The sequence below is a fragment of the Antechinus flavipes genome, chromosome 4 (assembly GCF_016432865.1).
Source record: "Antechinus flavipes isolate AdamAnt ecotype Samford, QLD, Australia chromosome 4, AdamAnt_v2, whole genome shotgun sequence".
NCBI classification, from domain to species: Eukaryota; Metazoa; Chordata; class Mammalia; order Dasyuromorphia; family Dasyuridae; genus Antechinus; species Antechinus flavipes.
Genome location: NC_067401.1, coordinates 79,550,396 through 79,573,829, shown reverse-complemented (window position 1 = coordinate 79,573,829; position 23,434 = coordinate 79,550,396). Strand labels below are relative to the sequence as shown.

At 33.3% G+C, this 23,434-nt stretch overlaps 1 protein-coding gene across 1 annotated transcript in view; it reads right to left on the bottom strand.

The window, feature by feature from the left end:
- DNAH14 (dynein axonemal heavy chain 14) overlaps positions 1-23,434 on the bottom strand; it is a 386,173-nt gene that overhangs the window by 41,105 nt on the left and 321,634 nt on the right. Inside the window, exons 70-72 of the mRNA XM_051996560.1 lie at positions 14,060-14,487; positions 13,782-13,980; positions 1,622-1,833 (exon numbers count right to left, since the gene is read on the bottom strand). Of these exons, the coding sequence (XP_051852520.1) occupies positions 1,622-1,833; positions 13,782-13,980; positions 14,060-14,487 (839 nt within the window). The remainder of the gene's footprint in view (positions 1-1,621; positions 1,834-13,781; positions 13,981-14,059; positions 14,488-23,434) is intronic.

The following is a 23,434-nucleotide window of genomic DNA, read 5'->3' as shown; positions in this document are numbered from 1 at the left end:
GTATACATTCCCTATTCATGTTCTCCATATACTACTCCTTGCTTGAGAGTTTGGGGAAATGAATTTTTACTGATATGTAAAAGCCAAGGCTCCCAAGTATTATAATTGATTGATACACCTTGGGTCAGGGAAATATTTCAGGGAAAAAAAATCATTATTATTCTAGGAAGTTGGGGAATTTCTTATAATAACTGTAAACACTCATTTATAGCCATAATATTAATAAAAAGTAACTGGTATGGTAAGTAGACAGGATCTTGGAACTGGAAGCCTTGGGTTCAAGATTTAATTATGATAGGCTATCTATGTGATCTCTAAGGGCCCTATGGAAATTTCTAAGACTGAGTTATATAACAGTTGTTAATTTGCCTCTGGTTGATCTGAAAGACATTTCCATTATCATTTTTCAATAAGCAGTTGTAGACTTTTGCCCCTGATTTGATTGGCTTGGAGTATTAGAGTACTCGTTTTCAGTGGAATGTGTTCCTTCTGTAAAGCTAAGGGTTGGCAAACTATGTATAGCCCATGGGCCAAATTTGGCTTACTTTCTTGTTTTTTCATAGCTCAATGAACTAACAATAATTTTTACATTTCAAAATAAAATTTTATTTGGACAAAGCTATTCTCATTTATTTATGTATTATAGCTGCTTTCATGATAAGATAGCAGAACTGAGAAGCATTACAAATTGAAATTTTAATCATAATTCAATAGTGTTTCAGGGGCCATATGTATTTCTGTACTGCAACATTTTGTTATTTATTTATTTTTAATACAAGTACAAAACTATCATATTAAAATGAGAAAAAAAGCAAGGAGAGGGAAGGAAAAGTTTTGCTAACATTTTTTTGAGCTCAAGGATGGGATTGAAATTTTTCTGAATGAGAAGAACCTTCCTCTTCCCTGCCTCAGTTCTTATTATTGGACAATGAATAGCTTTGAAAACTAACTTGGTGTAGATTTGAAGATACTTTTAAATTAATTCAACCTAAAGTCAAAGAAAAACAGCACTTGTATCTAGGAAACTTATACTGTAGTAAAGTCAATTGATGACTATTTGAATTGCAAGCTTTTTTAAAAATATACTTTTTTTACACTTCTCATTCTGTGAAAAGTTAAAATATGAAGCAAGATCTTCATCCCACACACATCTGCAGATAAATTTTCCAAGCTGAAACTATAGTTCCAGCAGAACCCTAACACAGATGCAAAGAAATTGTCATATTTCAAAATCCATTTAACTGTATAATAAATACTATCTTGCTATAACATTTATAGGAAGTTTGTTTGCCTCTGGTCAATAGATTAATGACCCTTAATAGATTAATGGCCCTTTTACATAAATATTATATAAAGTGAGGCATATATACAATCACAGAATTTAGAATTGACAGGGATCTCAGGACTTTGAGTGCAAACTTATTTTACAAAAGAGAAAACGAAGGCATGAAGTATTAAGTAGTTTACTCATATCAGCTGGTTCATTAAAAGTGACTAAAGTTACCCTTTTCTTTTTTTCCATGGTTTGAGATGTCAACTGGCCTTAGTTTATAGCTTGAGCCTATTAATTTAAGCATTAGCTTTATTTAATTTGAAAAAAAGATAATTTCTTACCTTCTCCTTTTTCTTTTGAATTTGAGGAAATGTAAGGTTTGCTCATTAGGAAATATATACCTTTACTGTTCAAAAAATAATTCCATTGTGATTTATTTGACAAAAGAGATTGACATAAAAGAGCAAATGGTTGTATGCGATGGCAGATGAACTGACACTCTTTTAACCTGGATTCAGAAAGCCAGAAAAGATGCTCAGCTTTTCTGAGTTCATCTAAATCTAATTCTGGAAAAGAAATACAAATCTCATTAGAATATAATGATCTTTTGTTTTTTAATTATTTATTCTCAGATTTAAAATAATTACCTTGATTCATTTAGTTCACTACAAGGAGCCAATGATATAATATATTGGTATGAGTACTCCCTTTATATATGCATACTATGTCCCATCCATATAACATATAGGATCTTTCTGTGTTGCCATGGCCACACTAATTCATCACTTACTAAGAAGCTAATGTTACTGTTAATGAGCTTTGCTAAAATATCTGACTAACACTGATTCCTTATTCAAAGACTTTCCAGTTTGCTAAAACCTACTAGAATTTGTGCTTATTTTGGCTGGAAAATCCTTTGATAGCCTAGTTTCACCACTGTCATAATGGGATACTAGAGTAGGACCTTTGTGGAGGAATTTCTTAAAAACAAAATTCAATTCCATGTAAGTGCTATAAAAGAATAGTGACATACTTAAAACTAGTAGAGATATATGTCTCCCACAATTTTGCCTTAACCAACTTTGCTTTTCAATAACGTACTTAGTTATACATTATAACATCTTATCTGACAAAGAATCATATGGTATGGTTGGTATTGGAAGGAACCTCAGAGAGAAATCAGTTTAATCTATATCCAATTCATTGAACAATGTTTTACAACATCTTCCAACATAATAGAAAGTTTTTCAACTGTCAAGACCAATTTAAAAAAAATGGCTGTTGGGGAGGTATATGAATCACAAATTTAGGAGACCTGGAGAGGGTAAGTAGGGAGAAGGGAAAGTTGTGAGAATGCGATGGAACTGTGAGGGACCCAATACAGTATTTACCAAACTCCCACTCCCAACTTGAAACACTCTCATTGTTGAGAATCCTATATGTAGTTTGAGTAACACTTCTCTTTCCTCCCTACTTCTTCCCCAACATATCTTTCCTAGGTAAGAAACTCTGGGAAGCTGTTAAGAGAAGAATCCACATTACCATTACAAAGAAGATAAAGTTTCTGGTTTCTTCCTATTTTGAGCTTTTTGCCATCCAAATTTGACCCGGGCAGGAATAGAAGTTCCAGATAACAATTATGTTTCCATGGAATTGGAATTACTTCCTCTATTAATGTTAAGTTAAAGTTGTGTTTTCACAAAATAATGAACAACTTTAGACAAGATGGATAATAATAATAGCTAAGTTAGTAACATTTATGTAGCACTATAAGATGTAAAGTGCTACATGTATGTATATGTGTATATATATGCATGTATATATAATATCTCAACTAAGGCATAGAAGTTAAATGACTTGGCTAGTGCTACACAAGTAAGGTTGAAATTGGATTTGTTTTCCTAACTTCAAGTCAACATTCGATCCCACTGTGATACTTTGTTGCCTGAATGAGTATAACATATATAAAATTACATATTTTACATAAAATTAGAAATCTAAAAGAGCTAACTTCTTAATGAATATAGTGAAAACTTTTATGCAATTATCAGATGTTAATCTGGGATTTTGGGAGAAAATCTTTACAATGTCTTGTTCTATTCAACAAAATTCAAGTATGTTCGACTACTGTTTACCTAAGTATCTGCCACTTTCAGGAAATGTTTTTACTCTTGTCCTGTTGAAAAATATTTATCTTCTTTACTTCAGGTTATTAGGACCTTGTTGATTCTTTGTCTATTGCTAGCCAAATTGATTGCTATAACTTGGTACAAATAAATCTTATCCTTCAGAATAAAAGTGTGCTTTTGTTTCAAAGAACTTGTACCTATTAATTTTGAAATCTTGTTGTATTAAAAGGAAAACCAGAGGAAAGGCTGAATCTGATATAGAAAAGGGAATGGTTGTGTTCAGTTGTGAAGCTTCCCATCAGTTAATTTTTAAAATTTGCTTTTAAAAAACCTTTATTTTTACAAAGTATTTTTATTTCCCCTTGCTCCCTGGTAGTCCTATGTGTGTTTCCTATTTGTCTATTTGACAAAGACAAGAGGCATCTGGAGAAATGCCAGAGTTCTGGGGTTGGTATTTATTGATGATGATTCTTTTCCTATTAATCCAATTAGATTCCTCTCTAAGCCTCCCAAGGATATTAAAAAATAATCCAAGTAAATGGCAGTCTCTCTTTGTGTTTTTGTTGCCTAATATTTTGATTACGAATCCATCCAACTCCTAAAATCTACATGTAACTTTTTTCCTATTTTTTTCATTTATTATTTTCATTTATTCTCTATCAGCTATTTCCCTATTCAGACTCATTCAGTAGCATCTTACCAACTAGATGGCGATTGCCATCTAGTGGTGAAAGAAAGCAATTATAATCATCGAGTGTTTTGAAGCTTCAGGAGTTTTATCTAATTTAAATATTCTTTCATCAATGTTGTCTGGAATCCACCTTTTTTTTTTTTTTCACTTAATAGTATTTATTTTTTTCAATTACACACACACACACACAACACACACACACACACACACACAGAGTTTTCAACATTAATTTTTGTAAGATTTTGAGTTTTGAATTTTTCTACCTCCATCACTTCCTTGCCCAAGACAGCAAGCAATCCAATATAGGCTATATAATACACACACAATCATGTTAAACTACTTCCATATTAGTCATGTTGTGAGAGAAAAATAAGCACAAAAAGGAAAATTAGGAGGAAAAAAAAACAAAAAACAGATTTAAAAAGTGAAAATAGAATGCTATGATCTGCATTCAATTTCCATAGTTTTTTCTCTGGCTGTGGATGACATTTTCTATCATGTCTTTTGGAATTATCTCATATCACTATATTGTGGAGAAGAGCTAAGTCTATCATAGATGATCATCACACAATGTTGCCATTACTGTGTACGATGTTCTCTTCACTTCACTCAGAATCAGTTCACGAAAGCCTTTCCAGGTTTTTCTGAAATCTGTTTGCTCATCATTTCTTATAGAACAAAAGTTTTCCAATATATTCATATACCACAACTTAATCAAACATTCCCACAATTCCAAATTGCTGTCCAGAATGATTGGACTAATTTACAACTCTACCAAGAGTGCATGTGTCCCTGTTTTCCCATATCACTCCTAATATTTATCATTTTCTTTTTTTATCCTCTTAGTCAATCTGATAGTTGTGAGGTGGTATCTCAGACTTGTTTTAATTTTCATTTCTCTAATCAATAGTAATTTAAGACCTTTTTTTTTCCCTCACATGATTATAGACAGCTTTAATCTTTTCATCTGGAAACTACCAGTTCATATTCTTTGAAAATTTGTCAATTGGGGAATGACTTGTATTTTTATAAAGTTGATTCAGTTTTCTATATATTTTAGAAATAAAGCCTTTATTAGAAACACTGGCTGTTTCCCAGATTTCTGCTTCCCTTCTAATCTTTGTTGCTTTGGTTTATATCTATTTATATCTTTATATCTAATTAATGTATTCATCTTGCTATATTTGGTTAGCCATATTATTTTCCACTTTGCCTGCAGTTTTCTTTTCTTTCTTTCTTTCTCTCTTTCTTTCTTTCTTTCTTTCTTTTTCTTTCTTTCTTTCTTTCTTCTTTCTTTCTTTCTTTCTTTCTTTCTTTCTTTCTTTCTCTCTCTCTCTCTCTCTCTCTCTCTCTCTCTCTCTTTCTCTCTCTCTCTCTCTCTCTCTCTCTCTCTTTCTTTTTCTCTTTCTCTCTGTTTCTTCTTTCTTTCTTTCTTTTTAAAGTAGTGAGCTTTTACTCCAGAGACTGGAGTCTATGGGTTTATCAAACAGTAGATTCCTATAGTCATTGGCTACTATGTCTTGTGCACCTACTCTATTTCACTGATCCAACACTCTTATTTCTTAACCATGGCTTTGATGATTACCATTTTATAATACAATTTTAGGTCTGGTATGGCTAGGCCACTTTCCTTTGCATTTTTTTCATTATTCCCTTAATATCCTTGACCTTTTACTCTTCCAGATGAATTGTTATTCTTTCTAGCTCTATGAAATAATTTTTTGGCAGTTTGATTGCTTTGGCACTGAATTAAGTAGATTTAGGTAAAATTGTCATTTTTATGATAATTAGCTCAGTCTAATCGCCATGAATAATTGATATTTTTCAACTATTTTTAGATCTGACATTATATATGTGAAATATGTTTTATAATTGTTTCCTGGGTTTGCTGTGGCAGATAGATTCCCAGATATTTTATATTGTCTCCAATTATTTTAAATGGAACTTCTCTCTCTTTTACTGCTGGGCTTTGTTAGGAATACATAGAAAAACTGATAATGTACATGGGTTTATTTTATATCCTGAAACTTTGCTAAAGTTGTTAATTGTTTCAAGTAGTATTTAAATGATTCTTTAGGATTCTCTAAGTATATTATCATATCATCTGTAAAGAGTGATAGTTTTATTTCCTCATTGCTTGTTCTAATTCCTTTAATTTATTTTTCTTCTCATTTTTAAAGCTAACATTTCTAATACTGAATAATAATGGTGATAAAGGGCATCCTTATTTCATTCTTGATCTTATTGGGAATTCTAGATTATTCTCTTTTTATATAATGCTGGCTGATAGTTTTAGGCAAATGCTGGTTATCAATTTAAAGAAAATTCAATTTATCCCTATGTTCTCCAGTGTTTTTAATTGGAATAGGTGCTGTAGTTTGGTCAAAAGCTTTTTTTTTTTTTTTTTTGCATTTATTGAGATTTAGTTTTATTATTGATATAGTTAATTATGTTGATAGTTTTTAAAAAAATATTAAAGCAGCTCTGCATTTGTGGTACAAATTTCATATGGTCATAATGAGTCTTTGTTTATATTTTAAAAAATATTTTGCATTATTAGTTCTTTTCTGTTTTTTTTTTTTTTTTGTCTATAATTTTCTTTATTTTGGCTCTTCCTGTTTTAGGTGTCAGCACCATATCTTAGTCATGAAAGAAATTTGATGGGACTCCTCCTTTGTCTATTTTGAAGAATATGTCCCTGAAGATTTTTTCTTAAGGAGTTCATTGATGACTTGTTTAATTTGCTTTTTTTTAATGGTGTTATTTAAGTATTTTATTTCCTCTTTGAGACTGAGATCTCCCACTAGTATTGTTTTGCTTTCTATTTCAGCCTGAAACTCATTTAATTTCTCCTTTAGGAAATTGGATGCTATACCATTTGATGCATCTATTTTAGTATTGCTATTACTTCATTGTCTATTGTACCCTTTATTGAGATGTAATCTCCTTCCTCATCTTTTTGAATTAAATCTATTTTTGTTTTTGTTTGTCTCAGATCAAGATTGCTATCGTCTTTTTTTTTTTTTAACTACAGCTGAAGCATCTGTTTTGCTTTAGCTTTTTACATTTTACATTTATCAAGTGGTATAGCACTTGATGCATATATTTCTGTATTGCTATTACTTCATTGTCTATTGTACCCTTTAATGAGATGTAGTCTCCTTCCTTATATTTTTGAATTAAATCTATTTTTGCTTTTGCTTGTCTCAGATCAGGATTGCTACTGCTTCTTCTTCTTCTTCTTCTTCTTCTTCTTCTTCTTCTTCTTCTTCTTCTTCTTCTTCTCCTCCTCCTCCTCCTCCTCCTCCTCCTCCTCCTTCTTCTTTTTTAACTTCAGCTGAAGCAAAATATATTTTGCTTTAGCCTTTTACATTTTACATTATCCCTCTGCTTCAAATATGTTTCTTGTAAATAGCATATGGTAGGATTCTGGCTTTTAATCCACTTATTATCCACTTCTATGTTATGGGAGAGTTCATCCTATTCATATTCACAACTGTAAGTGCTAATTGTGTATTTCCCTCCATTCTATTTTTCCTACTTATAGTTTTTTCCTTACTTTCACCTTGTCCTTTCTTACCAGTGTTTTGCTTCTGAACCCTATTTCCTTCATTCTGCCTTCCCTTCTCTCAGCCTCCTCTGTCCCCTTTTCCCCTACTTTCCTTTTCTACTTCTTTATAGGGTAAGATAAATTTTGATACCCAACTAAGTATGTTATTCTTTCTATGAGCCAAATCCAATAAAAACAAAATTCAAATAATGCTCATTCTATCCATCCTTTCTCTCTACTGTAATAGGTCTTTTGTGCCTCTTCATGTAATGTAATTTACCCTATTCTGCCTCCCCTTTCTTCTTCTTTCAGTACAATTCTTTTTTCACCCCTTAATCATTTTTTTATATCAGTCCATTAAAGTCATTTATCCTCAGTGTATACGTATTCTTCTTCCATAAGAGAATTACAGTTTTCAAGAGTTACAAATATCATTTTCCCATGTAGGGATGTAAACAGTTTAAGTTTATTGAATAATATATGTTTGTTTATGCTTTTCTTTCCTTTCCTGTTTATCTTTTTATGCTTCTCTTGAGTCTTTTATTGAAGATCAAATTTTCTGTTCGGCTCTAGTCTTTTCATCAGTAAAATTTGAAAGTCCTCTATTTCATTGAATATCTAACTTTTCCCCTGAAAGTTTATGCTCCATCTTGCTGGGCAGTATATTCTTGATTGTAATCTAAGTTTCTTTGTCTTTCAGAATATCATATTCCATGTTCTCCAGTCCTTTAATGTAGAAGCTGCTAAATTCTATGTAATCCTGGTTGTGGCTATTATTTTTCTTTCTGAATGTCTGCAGTATTTTTTCCTTGACCCAATAATTCTTGAATTTGGCTGCAACAGTGTTTGGAGTTTTCAATTTGGTATATCTCTTTGGTGGTGATTGGTAGATTCTTTCTATTACTATTTGGCACTCATGTTTGAGAATATCAAGGCAGTTTTACTTACTAATTTCTTGAAAGATATTTTCTAGGCTTTTTTTTTTGTCATGGCTTTTAGGTAGTTAAATAATTTAAAAATTATTTTTTCTGGATTGATTTTCCAAGCCAATTGTTTTTCCAATAAGATATTTTACATTTTTTCTGTTTTTTCATTCTTTTGATTTTGTTTGATTCTTGATTTCTCATAATATCATTAACTTCCACTTGCCCAATTCTAATATTTAATGAATTATTTTCTTCAGTTAGCTTTTGTTCTTCCTTTTTCATTTAGAGGAGTTTTTTCTTCAATGTCTATGCTTCTTTTTTCTAAGCTGTTGATTTTTTTCATAATTCTGCATAATTCATTTCTTTTTCCAATTATTCTTTTACCTCTCTAACTTGATTTTTAGAATCCGTCTTGGGCTCTTCCAAGATAACTTTTTAAAGTCCAGGACTAATTTATGTTCCCCTTTGAGACTTTAACACAAAGGCATCTTACCATTGCTATCCTGTTCTGAGTTTGTTTTGATCTTCTCTGTTGCCATTAGCTTTCTATATATATATTTTTTGCCCATTTTAAAAAGTTGAGTTCTATGGTCAGGGTGCTTTTTTTTGTGTGTGTGTGCCTATTTTAAAAAGCTGAGATCTACACCTAAGGCATAGGGGACACTGTCTCAAGCTTCTTTTGTTTGACAGGAACTTGGTCATTGGCTTTCCATGCTGGGGTTGTGGTGCTGGTAGCTTGCCTACTGCTCTGGGGTGACTTTGCCTAGTCACACCTATTGTGCTATGGTTCTAGACCTTACAACTTGCTTTCTATGATGGGATAGGAGGCCACCTAGTTGGGCTGCTGAGCCAGGACTGAGGACTTTGGTGACTGATCTGTTCTGCAGCTAAGAACTTCCTGCTAGATTGCCCACAGCAAGTCCATCCTGGGCTACATTCCCCTTTTACCCAAGTGAGACAGACTTTTCCTAAAGTCTAAGTTATCTTTAGCTGAAAAAATGTTTCACTCCATCTTTTTGTGGCTTCTATCACTCCAGAATCCATTGAGAAGCTTCATTTTGTGTTGTTTCCTAGGAAAACTGGGAAGACTCAACTTCCTGCATTCTCTCCAGCATCTTGGCTCCACTTTCTGAAATCCGTCTTATAATAAACCTTATTTTTTTTTTTCCCCCTCTGTGATCCTGTAATGGGCTGAGGCTTGAGTTGATGCACTGAGGTCCCAAGTACATGAGGCTAAATAGTATTTGGACCACACTCTATTAATATATAAGCTTGGAGAAAGAATGGCCCCCACCCACTCTTTGTGCAAGTCCTGATGTGTTGTATAGGAAATGACGATTTTGGTGGGTGGAGGCAGGGGAGTGGAAAAGGAAGGGGAAGGAGAGACTGCTTGTATTGCCATTGTGATGGCCCTTTCAGCTCAGATCTCCCTCTGTTAGCTGGCTTCCTGTCGCAGCTGCCCATATTGCTATCACAATCTTCCTTGCCCATATTGCTATCGCAATCCTTATTCACCTCTTCACTTCAATAAAGATTGAAGATTTTTCCCTTAACCTGAATTCCTGACTCCGGCTGATTTTAAATACGCGGTCATTACATGATCCTTGTTCATGGTTTTCCATAGGTCCTTCACAAAGGATTCCACTGAGGCACTTAAGTGGTACTCTAGCATGCAAAGTATTGATCTAGGATTAGGAAGACCTGACTTTACATCTGAACACATATACCTACTAGTTGAATAAGTGATTACCTTTGGACAAGTCATTTAACATCTTTTTACCTTAGTTTTTTCATATGTAAAATGATAATCATAATCACAATAGCATCTGCTTCCTTAGGACTGTTGTGAGGATCAAATGAAATATATGTAAAGTGCTTGGTACAGAGTAGGTATTATATCATTCATTTTATTGATATTAAGTTGTGTCTGATTCTTCATGACTCCATTTGGAATTTTTTTTTGCAAAGATTGTGGAGTATGCCATTTCCTTCTCTAGATCATTTAACAGGTGAGGAAATTGAGGCAGAGTTAAGTGACTCATCCAGGGTCACATAGCTAGTAAATGTTTGAGGCTAGATTTGAATTCAAGTCTTTTTGACTCCAGCCTGCCACTCTCTACTACCAACTGCCTTTATATAAATGTTAGCTATTATTATATTATCGTATAACCCACCCAACAACATTGTAGATTAGGTTTTCTTCCGCAAGGGTTCTTTTTATTTCATTTTAAGGATATCACTTGAATACTAAAATCTCTTATTCTTTACTCATCTTAAACAATTGACCAACTTTGCCAGTGTAAGTTCTAGGAGGGACTACTCTGCTGGAAAAGTTTGAATTTGGGTCCCAGACTAGTAAATGTTTAACAACCAACTTTGTTGAGGGCAAATGTACACAAAATACACTTTTAAGTAAATATAAGCTGCCTTATTAACATTTTCTCTAGCAATTTTTTAAGTCTAGACAATTAAAAAAAGATAAAATCAAGCCCTGATTTGTAGTGTTTGCTATTTTCTGAGGTATAAATGTTCATTCTAAAAATTTAACAAGCAGTTCTCAGAGCTGGTAAGAGTTAGCTCTGGCACATCTCTGATCCCAGAAGCAGATTGCCTATTGTCTGAGTACTACTCCAACTAAGAATGAAGACATTTCCCACCAATTTGGCCATGAAGTAACAAAATTTTTGACTACAGCAAGCTATATATCAAGGAAAATAAAATAAGGATTCTCAGTCTCATAAGTCCTCTTTGTCAGTTTACATTAATAGTGGTTAAAAAGGAACTGGGTCGATACGAATCATAGGTTTCTCATTTTTAGGGAAGAATGCATTTTTAGTTCTTGCTATCAATTGAAAATTGTAAACAAGCAGAAGCACTTTAAAAACTGGTTTATCATATATTTTAATACGTATAACATATATTAGATTTCTTGGGGGTAGAGGGAAGGAGGGGAAAATTTGGAATACAAGGCAAGGGTCAATGTTGAAAAATTATCTGTGCATATGTTTTGAAAATTAAAAGGCTTTAATAAAAAATAAATAAATCAACAAATCAATACATGAAACTATGTACAAATCATAAAAATCTGATTTATTATGCCCAGAAAATAAATTCAGAAACCAGTATGCAAGAAACTTGACCCTGAGAAGAAGTTTTGAGCTACATTCTATATTTTTGGTCACATAAGCAGAATAGGTACATAGGAATTTTATAGAAGGCAGAAGAGCAAGGTAAAGATTTACATATCAAAGCATTGAAAGTAGAAGAGAAAACTCTATATCAAGTTAAAACTGCTCAGTAAACCCTGGAAGCAGTTAGGGGGGCTCAGTGAGTAGGACACTGGGGTTAGAGTCAAGAAGACCCAGAGTTCAAACCCAGCTTCAGACATTTATTGGCTGTATGATCCTGGGTAAATCACTTAACCCTTGCTTACCTGAACCACTAGAGTAGGAGATGGCAAACCATTCCAGTATCTTTGCCAAAAAAAATCTCCTGGACAGTAAAAATCAAGACACAACTAAACAACAACAACAACAACAAACACTGGGGATGTTGTTGGAATTTGTAGATCAGCCATTAATAATAGAGTATAGCTATGCACTTGACATGCTCATCTTAAATAGAAATAATCAAGCAGTGCCAGAAATTCTCTTATCACTAACTAGTTAGTCCCCTGAGCTAAAAAGTCTTAGATAAATTCTGCAAGCTCTAGTCTTGTGACTTGCTTTTTTAAAGCAAATAGTGGAGCAAAGCCAAGTCAGAAAAACTCTTTACTGACCCTTAACTAGAAAAAGAATATGAGCTGTTGTTTTTCTAGAGTTCTGCTTTCCAACTGACTATTGGGGAATGTATGGCAAAAAAGCAATAGCCATTTGTAGTTATTTTTTAATCCTTTCTCAGAACAAAAAAGAAGTTAGGGCAATTGAACTCTGCTGTCAAGGAGGCAGCTCTCTCCCCTCCCATTCTCTATTTTGGATTTGCTTGCAGCTCTCACATAAAAGTAGGGAGAAGCAAGACTATTTGGCTAGTGTTTTCTAGGCTGCCTGAGATGCTGTGGCTATGGAACCACTATTCCTGACCATTTTGGTGGAATAGTTTGAAAAGCTGGGGTTTTGGATGTGATATATGCCCTATGTGCTTGTGTTTATGTGCCCTTGTGTTGTATGTGTTTCTGCAGAATTCTCATGTACTAGATTATCTTATAAATTACTTGAGATCCTGGTAAGTCCAGTAGAGCACAGAAGAGTTTGCACAATGATGAATATGTGTCACAAAGTCAGAACAGCAACAAAATCTTATACCTTTAGGGCTTCTCACTTCCCTATCCTCCCCATTCTCTAGTCACAGCTCATGCTATCCCAGCCTATGATTACAAACATGATAATATGACATCAAACACCTATGACAACTGAATAAAGTAAATCAATTGTGTGAATATTTCTGTCAGGCTATTTGACATCATGTGGTCCAAATGATTAGTTGAATTTTTAGTTTTCATCTGTCATATGTAAAACATTCTTGGAAAAATGTCATTTTCAAAATTCACACCTCCCTGCCCTCAGAACCTTTTAGGAGAATGCTAGGGCTCTTGTAGCACTGATTTCTTTTTCTTTCTTTTTTTTTTTTTTTAATGTGACTAACAATATAATATAGACATATATTCTTGACTGGTTATATAATTTTAAGTGACATTTCAATCCTACGTTCTACTAAGATACACTAAGTGTGAGAATGTCTTTTTATATGAATGAAGTCTTTATTCTGTCTTTTTTTTCAGCTTAGATATTTTTAAATGGATTTTTTTTTCAAAAGAAAGAGGAAGAAAAATCATAAAGCAGATAGGTTTGTCTTCTGATGGTCTCAGTGCAGTACTCACTACCTTTTTTTTTTTTTTTTAACCAGAACTAGGTATTATGGCTTGCATTTTAGGATTTTAACTAAAAATAACTTTAATCATAGTCATTTAAAAATTGTTCATTTATATATATAGTGTACAAGGCTCTGAGCTAGGTGCCATGGAGAATACAAAGATAAAATTAGAGATCCAGCCTTGCCCAGAAGAAATTTATACTCTAAGCTTAAGGCCAAAGAAACAATTCTTAAAGGGAGTTTAAAGGTCAGTGATTACAAACTCTTGTTTTATGGGACTGATTCAGATCCTTCTTTTACAACTTTACAAAGGTTTTTTGTAGGGTCTTTGTGTTTTACTTACCTTCATTTTTAGCCTGGGGTAATTTGTCCTCAATATTTATCAGTAGGTTAGAGTACAAGAAGATATTCCATTCTTCCTCTGGTAAACATTCTGTACTATTTAGGATTTGAGATCCATCACAATTATTTTGCAGGATTAAGGTACAAAGCCGAAAGGAGAAGCAAAGTTTATTTTTGTTAAACAGTGCTGAAGAAACGACCTGATGGGAAAAGGTGATTGTAGGATCAGTGGAGCCAACAAAAGACATCTAGAAAATTTGAACACATAGAGAATCTTACCTTATAAATGCTTTCTGTCAGTAACTCGACTAAATCTGCAATATAATTATTAAAGCGTACTCTGTCCTTCAGAGGGTCGGGTTTTTCATCTTGGTACTTCTGCAGTCTCTGAAACACTTGCACTTTTCTTACAACAGAAGCAAATTGAGATTTTTCTTGAATTTTATTAGCCTTGTAGGTTACAGACATCACAAACATGTCCCGGAACCAATCCAAAGAAAATTGGTACATATAGTTGATCTGTGCCAGACCTGCTACTAAAAAATAGAGCAACGCTCCCCTTGTTGCAATGGGAAGATAGTTTTTACGGGTCATTTGAAATTCATTTTCAGTTTTTTCTGCTACCTTGATGCGTTCTGAAACTTCAATGGATGTTTGTTTGGATTTTCTTAAATTTTCTATAATGGCATCATCATCCAATATGCAACCTAAACAAAAGCAAAAAGTTGATTTCAATGAATATCACAGCTTTATTAAGCTGTTTTCACTTTCTGTATCTTTCACATAAGAATTTTTATATTAATTTAAAAAAGATATTTGCTCATTCCTTTTGTTTTTACATACTTAAATTTCTTCAAGTATCCTTTGGCTTTTCCCCATATGACAAATCATCCCATATAGCAAATAGCATTTTAAAGCAAAAGAACAAACACGAGATAGATTTACAAGAGGTAAAATGGATAATTTTGGTTACATAAAATTACAAAAGTTTTACACAAACAAATCACAGTAGCCAAAGTTAGAAGAAAAGCTGGAAACTTTAAAACAAATTTCTTTTCTTTTTTTTTTTTAATAGGTTTTTATTTACAAGTTACATGCATGGGTAATTTTACAGCATTGACAATTGCCAAACCTTTTGTTCCAATTTTTCCCCTCCTTACCTTCATTCCTTCCCCTCCCCCTCCGCATAGCAGGTTGACCAATACATGTTAAATATGTTAAAGTGTAAATTAAATACAATATAAGTATACATGTCCAAACAGTTATTTTGCTGTACAAAAAGAATCGGATTTTGAAATAGTGTACAATTAGCCTGTGAAGTAAATCTAAAATGCAGGTGGACAAAAATAGAAGGATTGGGAATTCAATGTAATGGTTCTTAGTCATCTCCCAGAGTTCTTTTGCTAGATGTAATTGGTTCAGTTCATTACTGCTCTATTGGAACTGATTTGGTTCATCTCATTGCTGGAGATGGCCGCGTCCATCAGAATTGATCCTCATACAATATTGTTGTTGAAGTATATAATGATCTCCTGGTCCTGCTCATTTCACTCAGCATCAGTTAATGTGAGCCTCTCCAAGCCTCTCTCTATTCATCCTGCTGGTCATTTCTTACCGAACAATAATATTCCATAATATTCATATACCACAATTTATTCAGCCATTCTTCAATTGATGGGCATCTACTTAGTTTCTAGTAAAATAAATTTCTTTGATTAAGATCTTATTTCTCAAAAATATAGAGAACTAAAGCCCACCAATCAGGAAATGGCTGAACAAGTTGTTACATATGATTATAATGAAATGTTACTGTGGTGTAAAAAATGTTGAGCAGACTGATTTCAGAAAAACTTGAAAAGACTTGTATGAACATGGCAAAACATTGGAAACCGAGGGAATAGCAATCAATTTAGGAATGATTAACCAAATTATGGTATATGAATGTGAAGGAATACTATTGAATTGTAAGAAATAATGAAGGGGATGGTGTCAGAAAAAAAAAAAAAACTTGGGAAGATTTAAATGAAGACTTTCTGTTTGATCGGTTTTTGCTAATTTTCTTTTCTTTTGGAGGGAAGGGATCTTTAAAAAAAAAAAAAAAACAAACCTGGGAAGACTTAGGCAATACAAAATGAAGCAAGCAAAAAGCAGAACATTGCATACACTAACAGCAATACTATAAATAAAAACAACTGTAAAAGGCTTAGGAACTCTAACTGATGTAATGATTCATCAAAATTCCAAAGGATGGATGTGTTACAGAATGATTTAGAATGCTGTCCACCTTCAGGCAGAGAACTGATGGACTCACAATGTATATGAAAGCATATTTCTTTCCTTTATTTGTCTCGCTTTGTTTTAAAACACTACTCATGCAGTAACAATAAGTATTACATGATTTCATATGCATATTATATTTCTTACCATCTCAATGGGTAGAAAAGGGAATAAAGGGAGGGAGAGAATTTGATACTGAAAATATAAATAATCCTCCCAAACCAAAATGATGTCAGTCTGTTTATTTTTTCATAATCCCTCTGACATTGATTATTTCTATCTTTCAATGTATGTTCCAAAGATGGTAGGCTAAGTATGATATTTAACCTTAGGGTTTCCATTATTAGTGAAATAGAACATTCTTTCAAATGGTTGTTAAGAGTTTACAATTCTCATTTATCCGTTGAGGAATGGCATTTGGTTGTATGTATTTACGTGTGTGTGCATATATATGGGTATGCGTGTGTGTTAATTGTTTGCAAATCTTGGACACAAAAATCTTCTCAAAAATTTGATACAAATATTTTAATTCATAGATATATAGCTTCAGCTGATTTGGAGGTCATACTCCCTTCTGCTAGTAATATCTTCCTTGTGGATTTATTTGCTAATATCTAAGGTCTTTTCCTGAGTTTTCTTTCAACAGAGATATTTGATAATTTATCTTGCTTGCTTATTCCCTTATTGTTCACTTTCTGACTTCTTTGACAGCCTTAAGGACTGCATCTAAAAGCAGTCTTAGCTTTTTCCCATGCTGGGAAATATTAGTTTACTGACCTTGGTGTCCAACTCAAGTGACTTTTGCAGGATGGGGCAGAAATGGCTCCAACTAGTTACCAGTCTACTTTTCTCTTAGGACTAGTGGAACAACACATATACCACACACACACATTATTCAGGGCATACATGCTAGTGTCCTGTCCTAGTTCCCATTGTTCCTCAGTTTTCTAGTTGAGTGTTATTTCAGCACAGAGCCCTACTATATTTTGGTTTCAGCCAAAGCCAGGTCTGGTCTTTTGATTTTCCATGGCACCGGGAAGAGATAATGGGATTGGAGGTAGAAGTGGGAGGGTGGATGGTGAAATTATGTTTTGAGCCTATGCTACTAGCTTTTGTGATACAGTCAGAGAAAAGGGGCTGATAAGGGAGGAGTTGCTGAATAGGGATTATCTATTAGCTTTGTTCACATTTAGTTCATCAGGTTATCTTTTTACCGCCTTCTGGTATCTTAAAAAATGGAGACACTTTCAATCACTTTATCTCCTGTGAATAATTCCTATTTTGGAGAGACTTCAAAAGTAGTGGGGATTGGAAAGATCCCTATTAATCCCTTTTATTGTTTACTTGTCTTGGAACTCTAAATTGTATATTTTTCACTGGCTTCTTCCCATACTTAGAATTCTTTCCCTGCCACCCCAAAATTGCATATCTAGCAAAATGGGGCATATCTTTTTCTGTGGAAAGATTAAAAAAATTAACTCAAGTTTACCAAACATTCCTGAAGAGAATAGACTTTCTTTAAGTCTTTGACATATGAACTAAATACAGAAAGTAATTAAAACAAGTTACAATATTTTTAAAATGTTGATAAATAGGAAGGTGTGGAGGATTTACAATCTATGGGGATCAAAAAGGGTGTTATTTCTTTGAGATTCTAACTTATAGGAAGGATATTCACGAAAACAATGATTAATTAGGAATTGACCATGAAGATCATGAAAGCATGGTGAAAGGAAAGTAAGGGATAATTTACTTATCAGATCTTTGTAGAAAGAAGGAATTTATGACCAGAGAAGGACTGGAAAACAATATGAAAGGTAAAATGGACAACTCTGATTACATTAAATTAAAAAGCTTTTGCACAAACAAAACCAAGAGAAACAAGATTAAAAGGGAAGTACAAAATTTTTATATAGCCAGTGTTTCTGACGAATGTATCATTTTAAAAATATATAAGGAAATGTGTCAAATTTATAAGACTACAAATCATTTCCCAATTGATAAATGGTCAAAGGATATGAACAGATAATTTTCAGACTATGAAATTAAAGCCATCTATAGTGATATAAAACAATGCTCTAAATCACTATTGATTAGAGAAATGCAAATTAAAACAATTCTGAGGTACCATTTCACATCTCTCAGGTTGGCTAAGATGACAGAAAAAGATAATGATAGATGTTGGAAGGGATGTGGGAAAACTAAAACACTAATGTATTGTCAGTGGAATTGTGAAATAATCCAACCATCCTGGAGAGTAATTTGGAACTATGCCCAAAGGGCTATAAAATTGTGCATATCCTTTGACCTAGCAATGTCATTACTGGGTCTGTATCCAAAGAAATCTAAAAGGAGGAAAAGAGACCCACATGTGCAAAAATGTTAGTAGCAGCTCTTTTTGTTGTAATAAAAAATTGGAAAATGAGTAGATGTCCATCAATTGGGGAATGGATGATCAAGTTGTACCATATGAACAGATTATTATTGTTCTTTTTTTTTTTATTTAATAATAACTTTGTATTGACAGAATCCATGCCAGGATAATTTTTACACGACATTATCCCTTGCAATCACTTATGTTTCGTTTTTTCTCCTCCCTCCCTCCTCCCCCCCCCCCCCCAAGATGGCAAGCAGTCCTATATATGTTAAATATGTTGCAGTATATCCTAGATACAATACATATTGGTAAAAATAACTCGGGAAGAAAATCAAAAATGCAAATAGTTCACATTCATTTCCCAGTATTCTTTCTTTGGGTGTAGCTGTTTCTGTCCATCATTTCTCCAATGAAACTCAGTTAAGTCTCTTTGTCAGAGAAATCCACTTCTATCAGAATACATCCTCATACAATATCGTTGTCGAAGTGTATAATGATCTCCTGGTTCTGCTCATCTCACTTAGCATCAGTCCATGTAGGTCTCTCCAAGCCTCTCTGTATTCATCCTGCTGGTCATTCCTTACAGAGCAATAATATTCCATAACATTCATATACCACAATTTACCCAGCCATTCTCCAATTGATGGGCATCCATTAATTTTCCAGTTTCTAGCCACTACAAACAGGGCTGCTACAAACATTTTGGCACATACAAGTCCCCTTCCCTTTTTTAGTATTTCTTTGGGGTATAAGCCCAATAGAAACACTGCTGGATCAAAGGGTATGCACAGTTTGATAACTTTTTGGGCATAATTCCAGATCGCTCTCCAGAATGGCTGGATTCGTTCACAACTCCACCAACAATGCATCAGTGTCCCCGTTTTCCCGCATCCCCTCCAACATTCATCATTATTTTTTCCTGTCATCTTAGCCAATCTGACAGGTGTGTAGTGATATCTCAGAGTTGTCTTAATTTGCATTTCTCTGATCAATAGTGATTTGGAACACTCTTTCATGTGAGTGGTAATAGTTTCAATTTCTTCATCTGAAAATTGTCTGTTCATATCCCTTGACCATTTATCAATTGGAGAATGGCTTGATTTTCTATAAATTTGAGTCAGTTCTCTATATATTTTGGAAGTGAGGCCTTTATCAGAACCTTTAATTGTAAAGATGTTTTCCCAGTTTGTTACTTCCCTACTAATCTTGTTTGCATTCGTTCTGTTTGTACAAAGGCTTTTTAATTTGATATAATCAAAATTTTCTATTTTGTGATCGGTAATGGTCTCTAGTTCATCTTTGGTCACAAATTTCTTTCTCCTCCACAAGTCTGAGAGATAAACTATCCTATGTTCCTCTAATTTATTTATAATCTCGTTCTTTATGCCTAGGTCATGGACCCATTTTGATCTTATCTTGGTATGTGGTGTTAAGTGTGGGTCCTTGCCTAATTTCTGCCATACTAATTTCCAGTTATCCCAGCAGTTTTTATCAAATAATGAAATCTTATCCCAAAATTTAGAATCTTTGGGTTTGTCAAACACTAGATTGCTATAGTTGACTATTCTGTCTTGTGAACCTAACCTTTTCCACTGATCAACTAATCTATTTCTAAGCCAATACCAAATGGTTTTGGTGACTGCTGCTTTATAATATAATTTTAGATCAGGTACAGCTAGACCACCTTCATTTGATTTTTTTTTCATTAATTCCCTTGAGATTCTCGACTTTTTATTGTTCCATATGAATTTTGTTGTTATTTTTTCTAAATCATTAAAATATTTTCTTGGAAGTCTGATTGGTATAGCACTAAATAAATAGATTAGTTTAGGAAGTATTGTCATCTTTATTATATTTGCTCGGCCTATCCAAGAGCACTTAATATTTTTCCAATTATTTAGGTCTGACTTTATTTGTGTGAAAACTTTTTTGTAATTTTGCTCATATAATTCCTGACTTTCCTTTGGTAGGTAGATTATTATTGTTCTATAAAAAATGATGAACAAGCACAGACAGAAATACATTGTACACATAATAGTAAGAATATGTGATGAACAACTATGAAGCACTTGATTCTTCTCAGTGGTTCAGTGATCCAAAGCAATCCCAATAGACCTTGGATAGAAAATACCATCTGCATTCAGAAAAAGAATAGAGGAAACTGAATGTAAATCAACTCATGCTATGCTCACTTCTTTTTTCTGTTTTTTTTTTTTTTAATCTCTCCCATAGTTTTTTTCTTTTGTTCTGATTTTTCTCTCTCAACATGATTCATAAAATAATGTGTATTAAAAATAAGATTTTCTGGAAGAAAAAAAAGAAAGCATGGGGAAAAATTAAAGACACACATGTTGTTTTATTTTTTTCCCTAATCAACATGAAAGGATTCAGAAGAAAAAGGCAGGTTTGACAAATGAACAACTGATTAAGAAGATGGTAACTGGGAAAGGAATTTGAATTTACACAGTTCACAGCTTAAATACGGGAGATAGAGTGCAACTTAGTTACTTTAATCAATTAGTTACTATACCCTGGCTGATCTAGCTGTTCTACTGCTGGACAACTGCTTCCCAGGCTGGACCAGGCAGGGCATTTGGTCACTGAACTTGAGAGAAGGCATCTCTTCTGGACAGGGTGATGTGGTAGTCTTGAGCTTGTTCTTTGATGAATAACTCCAGTCTTTTCCCACATTCAGTAACTACTATGTTGGATTGCAGAATAGTCTAATCAATTATAACATCACCATAATTTCTTTCAGTGCTACCATAGTCTTTCAGGTAGGATGATGATACTTAGCTTAGGATAGATAAAATTTTCTTTTCTTTTGAGTCCTTCAGAGCCTTAGTTTTAGATTTGTTTGTTAATTCCAGAAAGACATTACCTTAGTATTATGTCTAAAAGTGCACAGACATTGATTTAAAAATGCTTTGTTGCTAAAAAAAAAAAAAAAAATGTTAACCATCATTTGAACCTTCAGTGAGTCAATCTTTTTGCTGGGGGAGGGTCTTGCCTTGATGTTGATGACCCCCTGACTGATCACAGTGGTGTTTGCTGAAAGTTGGGAGTAGCTGTGGCAACTTTTTAAAATAAAACAATGATTGACTCTTTCTTTCATGAAAGATTTCTTTGTAATATGCAATGTAATTTGATTGCATTTTATTCACAGTGGAACTTCTTTCCAAACTGGTGTCAGTCTTCTCAAACCCTGCTGCAGTTTTATCAGTTAGATTTATGTAACTTTCTTTAATATTATCATATCTCAGGAAACAGAGGAGCTCAAGGAGAGAAAGAAAGATGGAGAAAATGACTGGTGGAAGCCAGAACATTCATCACATTTATCCCTTAAATTTGCCGCCGTATATGGGTATAGTTTGTAGTTATCCAAAGCAATTATAATAGTAGCCTCAAAGATAATTGATCATAGAACACCATAGCAGAAAGAAGAGTAATGAAAAGTTTGAAATACTAAAATGGGACACAGAAACATGATGCAAATGCATACTGTTGAAAAACTGGTGTTCATAGATTTTCTCAAGACAGGTTGCTACAAACCTTTAATTTGCTTAAAAAAAAATGCAATACCTGCTAAGTGCAATGAAATATATCTGTAGTTGCTACAGAGACCATAAGTGGCCCCTTTGTCATTTTGCTGTATTGTGCACCACTTTACCATAGTATTGTACATGTTGCTGTGCTGTAATTGAATTTTTATCATGTCAAAACAAGAAAAAAAGAAACAGAAAAGTTCAGTGATGATTTTTTGAGCTCAAGGAAAATATTGAAACTTTTCTGAGTGAGAACTGGTTTCAACTGCTATTTTTAAACACTGTATGGATTTGAAAATTAATTAGCTCTCACCAACAAAATCCAACAGCAAAAGATACAAAGAGAAATTCCATTCAAAATAACTGTTAACAGCATAAAATATTTGGGAATCTATCTACCAAAGGAAAGTCAGGTATTATATGAGCAAAATTACAAAACACTTTCCATACAAATAGAGTCAGACTTAAATAATTGGAAAAATATTAAGTGCTCTTGGATAGGCCGAGCGAATATAATAAAGATGACAATACTCCCTAAACTAATCTATTTATTTAGTGCTATACCAATCAGACTTCCAAGAAAATATTTTAATGATCTAGAAAAAATAACAACAAAATTCATATGGAAGAACAAAAGATCGAGAATCTCAAGGGAATTAATGAAAAAAAATCAAATGAAGGTGGTCTAGCTGTACCTGATCTAAAACTATATTATAAAGCATACATTTGGTATGGGCTAAGAAATAGATTAGTTGATCAGTGGAATAGGTTAGGTTCACAATTCAAAATAGTCAACTACAGCAATCTAATGTTTGACAAACCCAAAGATCCTAACTTTTAGGATAAGAACTCATTATTTGACAAAAACTGCTGCAATAACCAGAAATTAGCATGGCAGAAATTCAGCATGGACCCACACTTAACACCATATACCAAGTTAAGATCAAAATAAGTCCATGATTTAGGCATAAAGAACGAGATTATAAATAAATTAAAGGAACATAGGATAGTTTATCTCTCAGACTTGTGGAGGAGGAAGAAATTTGTGACCAAAGATAAACTAGAGATCATTATCAATCTCTAGATCGATAGAAAATAGAAAATTATGATTACATCAAATTAAGAAGCCTTTGTACAAACAAAACTAATGCAAACAAGATTAGAAGGGAAGCAACAAACTGGGAAAATATCTTCACAGTTAAAGGTTCTGATAAAGACCTCATTTCCAAAATATAGAGAGAATTGACTCTAATTTATAAGAAATCAAGCCATTCTCCAACTGATAAATGATCAAAGGATATGAACAATTTTCATATGATGAAATTGAAACTATCTCCACTTATATGAAAGAGTGTTCTAAATCACTATTAATCAGAGAAATGCAAATTAAGACAACTCTGAGATACCACTACACACCTGTCAGATTGGCTAAGATGACAGGAAAAAATAATGATG